At 36.7% G+C, this 7006-nt stretch overlaps 1 protein-coding gene across 1 annotated transcript; it reads right to left on the bottom strand.

The window, feature by feature from the left end:
- Positions 1-1640: 1640 nt before the first annotated feature.
- LOC140958035 (uncharacterized) lies at positions 1641-6705 on the bottom strand. The gene is made up of 3 exons (XM_073415437.1): positions 5411-6705; positions 4371-4514; positions 1641-1800 (listed from the first exon to the last, which is right to left on the bottom strand). Exons 1-3 carry the CDS (start codon positions 6703-6705, stop codon positions 1641-1643), a joined length of 1599 nt encoding a protein of 532 aa, XP_073271538.1.
- Positions 6706-7006: the final 301 nt, after the last annotated feature.

The raw sequence follows: 7006 nt of genomic DNA, 5'->3' as shown, positions 1-7006 counted from the left end.
AGTTTATAATCATCAAATAACTCGTAAAGGCCAAGTCTCACTTGTTCTTTCATGGTCTTGTTTTTCCCAGCACTGCCATACATTCTATCAGAAAAAAAAATTCAACAAACTCCAACTTATGTCGCGGATCAAGGATCACAACATAATATAAAATCATATTCATTTTCTCAGTTGATCCCCAATACTTATCATACTTTTCTTTCATTCTTTTTTCATTAAACTTAGTTCAAAGTAAGCACTCTACAACCATTGCTTAAGAAGGATGTCAACATCAATAATTTCATGAAACATAATGTTCGATGTAACATACAAAGAACCAGTAGGTAAATTTAATTTTCAGCCTCCTCATCTCTTCTCATCTACTAGGCTCAGCTCCAGTAGATAAAATTTAATTTTCAATTTCCTCGACGCTTCTCCTCTACTAGGCACAGTTTAAGTAGGTAAAATTTAATTTTCAATCTCCCAACCTCTTCTCCTTTACTAGGCTCGGCCCACTAGATAAAATTTAGTTTTCAGTCTCCTCATCTATTCTCCTCTACTAGGCGATGCTTTGTCAGGAAAATAATAAATTTCAATCTCTCCACCTCTTCTCCTCTACTAGATATAGCCCAAGTAGGTAAAATTTAATTTTCAATCTCCCTACCTCTTCTCCACTACTAGACTCAGCCCAAGTAGGTAAAATTTAATTTTCAGTCTCATCACCTCTTCTCCTCTACTAGGCTTAGCCTCAATAGGTAAAATTTGTCTCATGTCATTCTCATAATACAACAACATCCTTGAACTTAATGCAAGAACTTGGTTTTATTAAATTTCAACCGATTACAGAGGACAAGTAATGAGTATTTTCTGAATCTCTGAGTCAATGTCAAGGGTTATCTTGAGTGTCTTTTTCTCGGACACCAACTCTATGATTTCATGTTCTTCGTTCTCTATCTCCTTTACCTCTAGCTTTAACATCATCTATCTCTCACCCACACCTCTCTTCCTACCCTCTCCCTTCGCTCCCTCAACCCTACTTCCTCCATGTCGTTGCTCCGTCTTTTTGTGCTGTTGTGAATCTTCTAGATTCACGTACCTTTCTGTCCAAGCTAAAAGATCATCATAGCTCAACGGAGGTTTCTTTACTAGGGATTTGAAGAATTCTTTTCCTCTCAATCCTTGGGCAAAGGAACTTATCATAATGTCAGGGGTAGCCGCTGATATTTCCAGCGCTGCATTGTTGAAACGCTGGATAAACTCTCGCAAAGTTTTAGTTTCTTGTTGTTTCATCACGAACATGCTTAGGTAATTTTTCTGGTACATCTTTCTGCTAGCAAATCGATGCCAGAAGCCCTGGAAAAATCATCAAAAGACCGTATGGAGTTGGGTTGCAGTGTATTAAACCACTGTTGGGCTGATCTCACCAACGTACCCAGAAACACCTTGCACCTAACTCCATCTGAGTACTGATGCAACAAAGCCACATTCTCAAATCTTCCCAAGTGTTCTTCTGGGTCTGTACGCTCGTAGACTCTCCCACGCTCGATTGTCGAAAATTTGGGGGAAGCCCTTCTTCTGAAATGGCGGGAGAAAAAAGGAATCTCTCTCTTGGGCACTGGATCCTTGTTTCCCAACCGTTGCCTTAACATTCTTATCTCATTTCACATCTCCTCCATCTCAGGATTCTCCCCACTTGAGAGGGGCTGCGTCTCTTCAACTCTGCTCTGATGGCCCTCAGCATTCTCCTCTCGTTCCTGGCGAGTAGCCTGTTCTTCTACAAACATGGACTCTTGGTTCTTTTTCATGGCCTCATCGACTGTCCTGGTAATGAATTGGCCTAACCGTTCTAGGGTCAAGTTCTTCACATTCTCATTGGGACGAAGTTGTTCAACTTCATCTCAGGATGAGGTTGTTCGGATCTCATCTCAGGACGAGGTTGTTCATGTCTCGTCTCAAGACGAGGTTGTTCGGGTCTCATCTGAGCACGTGACGATATTGAGTTAGTTCTTCTGCTTCCTCTCCGGCCTACCATATCTACGTCTCAGCTCAAGTTTCCCACCTACGTCGCCAAGTGATACTCACTGAAAATTTAGGACTCGGTTCCAACAGGTGATACTAGTCCGAATCTAAGCCTCAAATTTTCTCTAAGCTTGAAATCACGAAAGAAATCGTTAGAAGGGGGCCGGAGGGTGTTTCGGCGTAACCCTTCCGACGCTCAAGTCAGATACTGCGAATAGAGTGAGAGAACAGCTAAAGGTGCTGCTGAAATCAATATAATAAATGAAAAATTAGACTCTCAAACCTGATATTTATAGGAGAGTACCTGAGATTCATCATGGGTCGCCTACCTTGGTTAGGAATGGGCCGGAGCTCGAAGTCATTCATGGGGTATCACACTATTTCAAATATTTTCAGAAAATTCTTTATTTATTTCTTTTAGTTACATTTTAAATTAGTTAGAAAATTGGAAACCCGAGGCCTCTCAAAGAACAAGAACAACGTGCTATTTATTTTACTTCGATCTAATTTAATATATATAAATATAGACTTTAGTACAACACGTTTTCTTGAAAGTCGCAATTGCTTAAGATGCACGATATTGACGTGCGAGAAACGTCGTAGATAAAGGAAATTAAATGCATCGTTCCATTTACATTGCGTCCTTTTGTGACTTTTTTTCCCTCTAAATTACTGGCTTCACTTTGGTTGCTTGTACACTATATATTCCAGAAGAAAGCGACATTCTCAAGCCATCCATTTTTAAACTAAGTGCACTCAATTTGATCCAAAACTATATGGATTAAGTTTGATTGTTATAGTTCGATTGAATCAAAGAAGGCAACAATAAATATCTCTGTTTCGATCTGAGTTCGAGTTACACGGTTAACTTCTATCAAAAAAATAATAATTTGACGAACAACAAATGTTATAAATTTTTATAAATTTATTGAAATTTTTTATCAAAATATATTAAATTTCTAATTTGATATAACTATTTTTCATACCAAAGTTAATTACTATAATTTTCTCAACTTTAATAATATATATGCGTGTGTATATATATATATGTGTGTGTGTGTGTGTGTGTTAGGTGGTTAATTACTATAATTTTCTCAACATTTGATAGCTTTTTCAGAATCCTTCATCCAATTTTTCAACATTAGATAGCTCTTCGAAATCCTTTTTTTCGAATGAAACGTATTTATGAAATTGATAGATTTCTACTTCATTTTGTAAGATCTCACGGAGTTCTGAAATTTTTCACATACTCTTGTATAAATATTTTGCTGAACTTTTATGGCATTTCACAAATTTTTCAAGAATTCTATGAATTAATTGTCATTAATTTATTGAACTAACATTTGAGTGTGGATAACTTCTATTTATTTAAATATTTAGTTAATTAATTAATTTTAAAAACACTACGTAACAATTCTCTTCCGAATAAATAGTAAAATTTAAATAATTTTATTTATTTTAATTAATTTTTTAATTAAAAATATACCAGTTTTGTTTTTGACAACAATATTAAACTAGAAAATAACAAGTTGCAATTAATATAAATTTTAATATATTTATTCCACATAATTATCCATATATGTTTGAGTAAAATTTTAAAAATATGTCAATATATCAAACCAATCACAAATTATATATGTTAACAATTTTATGCACGTGTGTCGTGCTTCATCATAACTTTCATGAATAATATCTTTTGGAGTTAAATATAGTGATTTTTTTTAATAATTTTTATTAATTTATATTCATTTTAAAAAATGATAAAAAAAGGCTAAAAAAAGATATAGGATGGAGAAGTGAAAAAAAATGTAAATTTAAAAAAATTTCATAATTTTCAAATAACGTCAGCCTAGCCCAATAATTGATAACGGAAAATAAATCCATAAAACTTCAAATTTGTCAGCTTCGAATATCAATTGAAGAAAGAATCAATGAACATAAAACATTCTTGCAATTTTAGACAACATAACAGAACCACATATAAAATAATCATAATAACATAAACTTTGTATTAATTTGTTGGACCTATCTTTTAATTAGACCCAAAAGTGGGGTTTTTTTTTTAAAAATAATTTAAATTTAAAAAATTATTTCAAAAGTAATTTTAAAAAAAAAGTTGGACGGAAATACCTCAATCCGCACTTTGTAAGCGTGGACGCTGCTAACGTGGAACAGCGTCCGTGCTTACAGAGCACGGAGCCGCGCCACGGTGGAGCGTCTAAGCTTAGCAAGCGCGGACGCTCCTACGTGGACCAGCGTCCGCGCTTGCAAAGCGCGGACGATGGTCCGCGGACGCTGGTCCATGTATGCAGGGTCCGTGCTTCGTAAGCACGGACCCTGTATATTGTAAATTTTTTTTTTGAGATTATCACCTTCCACATGGCGCTGCTCCATTCGACCGCCTCTTATCTGTTGGATTCCTTCTTCTTTCCTTCTCTTTTCTTTCCCGTCTCATTTTTGCATTTTCAGATTCTCCTTTACGCTCTGAAAAATTTTTGAGAAGAAGTTGAGAAAATCTACAACATATTTCAGAATGGTAGATAATCGAAATCCAGAAGATCCCAGTGTCCTCTATTTACAAGCGACACATATGTCATCAAAAGTTTCTTCGTTGACCGTCGATGATATTGTGAAAGTGAAGAGGTCAGACAATTTGATTTGGAAGTTATATACTGATAATTACTTACACAATCGTGTACTGTTATATTTAAATCATATGGGTTTTTATGGAGTTTTAGAATGTGGCTCTCAAGTGTATGATAATCATTTGATTACTGCTCTTGTTGAAAGTTGGCGACGCGAAACACACACGTTTCATTTTACATGTGGTGAAGCAACAGTCACGTTACAAGATGTTTCAATAATTTGGGGGCTAACAATTGATGGAGAAGCAGTAACTGGAGTAGATGTGTCACATAAAGTTGAGGAATGACAACACATATGTTTGGATATGTTGGGATTTTTGCCAGCATCAAAACATTTGAAAGGTGGTCATCTTTCTATGACTGCACTATACGATTATTGTATGTCTAACCTTGTTAATGATGATACTTCAGAAGTAGATGTTGTGAAATTTTCTCGTTGTGTTGCGCTAATGATTATTGGAGGAATAATGTTCCCTGACTATCAAGGAGGGTCTGCTAGGCTAATATTTTTGCAACTGCTACGAGATTTTGATAACGTGAAGTCTTATAGTTGGGGTAGTGCGGTTTTAGCATTTCTTTACCGTGAATTGTGTAACGCGTCACTTATAGAGAAGACTACAATTGCCGGACCTTTATATATCCTGCAGGTATCTTTAATGTGATGTGATTATGTAACACAATTTTTTTGTTAAATTTGTTGAACTATTTTTATTATTATACGCATACGACCACTTCTTGTCACACGTTCAATGAAATATTGTATGCACCTCAAAAGTGTCAAGTGTACTATGACAGATATAGGAAGTCTACGAACACCTTTTAACACACTGTTTAAACACTCCGACATGTTGTTTGTCATCACACCACGACGCCAACCACCGCCATGAGCCAAACTCCATTTTTCTTTAGCAATTCCGGCAAAATATCGGTGCGCCAGAATGTTTTTTTGTTTGATTGCCTCCATTATTGAATCAAACTTACAGATTTGATTCTGTGTGCCTGCCGCCCAGCATAAATCTTTCAAATGCACGTCTTTGAATTTAGCGTTAAAGTTTGAACACGCATGTCTCAAACAAAAACGATGCACACCGTAAGGAGGTTGAAAATATGGTAGATCTTCCGTTGCTCGCACGATTCCCTTATGCCTGTCAGAAATAAGACACACACCATGTTCACCACGAACAACATGTCTTCCTAGGGTCTCCAAGAACCATTTCCAAGAATCTGTTGTTTCTTCATCAACAATAGCAAATGCTAGCGGTAGAACTTGATTGTTCGCATACAGAGTCACACCAATCAACATTTTGTGCTTGTATTTGGTATACAAGTGTGTACCATCGACACTAATTATTTTCCGACAACGTCGAAACCCATCAACACACGGCCTGAATGCCCAGAAAACATAGTTCAGTGTCTTACAAATATCAGTGTTGGCTCTGAGATGCTTCCACTCCACAACTGTTCCCGGATTATATTGGGACAAAGCACACATATATTTCGGAAGCAATTGAACGGAGCTCTCCCATGTACCACAAGCAATTTCCATAACACGTTTCAAAATTCGCCATGCCTTCTTGTACGAGATTTGATATCCATATTTATCTTTCACATTTTCGATGATATACTTAATCTCGTAAGCAGGATCACAACGAACAACTCCCAATAGCGTATGTGCCACCATCTCACTGTTCAAATTCTTATGGTCTATACCGACAGAGGTAGATATACATGTATGAGGCCCGACGTATTTTGTTATTTTCCAATAACTAGTCTTGGCCTTGAAAGAAGCGCGAAGTCCCCATCGACAAATGACCGTAGAAGAATTATTTTTGCAACGTAACTTCCACAAACTGCGTGTGCTATCCTCGACACGGTACTCACGCCTGACAACTCTGACGGAATAATCCTTCACAGATGCAATAAGATCATTCTTATCTTTAAATAACATATTAACGCATAATTCACCCTTATCCGGATTGTAATAGCTTGATTGCACTTCAGAAGGTACATCGATAGAATCAGCAGGTTCTTCCCCAAAAAATTTGTTGAAAAAAGATGGCATTTAAGAAGTGTTTGAAATAAATGGTACGGTCTGCCTCTGTAATGTGTCACATGGTGGTTGTCGAGATGATGTCCCCTCATCAGGATTTGTAAAAGTATTCACTTCATCATCAACATTCACATCTTCTTCTTCAGACTCGATGTATGACATATCGGGTTCAGAGTCAGTCCTACAAATATCATCATTATTGGCCTGATCCGGACAACGAGCACTCGTATGTAATGTTGGATTCGGCCAATATGGAGCATTAATTTGTTCCGACGAGACATTGATATATTGATCCCAAGACCCACTTACATCA

This window comes from Primulina huaijiensis, chromosome 14, assembly GCF_012295235.1.
Source record: "Primulina huaijiensis isolate GDHJ02 chromosome 14, ASM1229523v2, whole genome shotgun sequence".
In the NCBI taxonomy this organism is placed as follows: Eukaryota; Viridiplantae; Streptophyta; class Magnoliopsida; order Lamiales; family Gesneriaceae; genus Primulina; species Primulina huaijiensis.
This window is presented reverse-complemented; position numbering and strand designations above follow the sequence as displayed.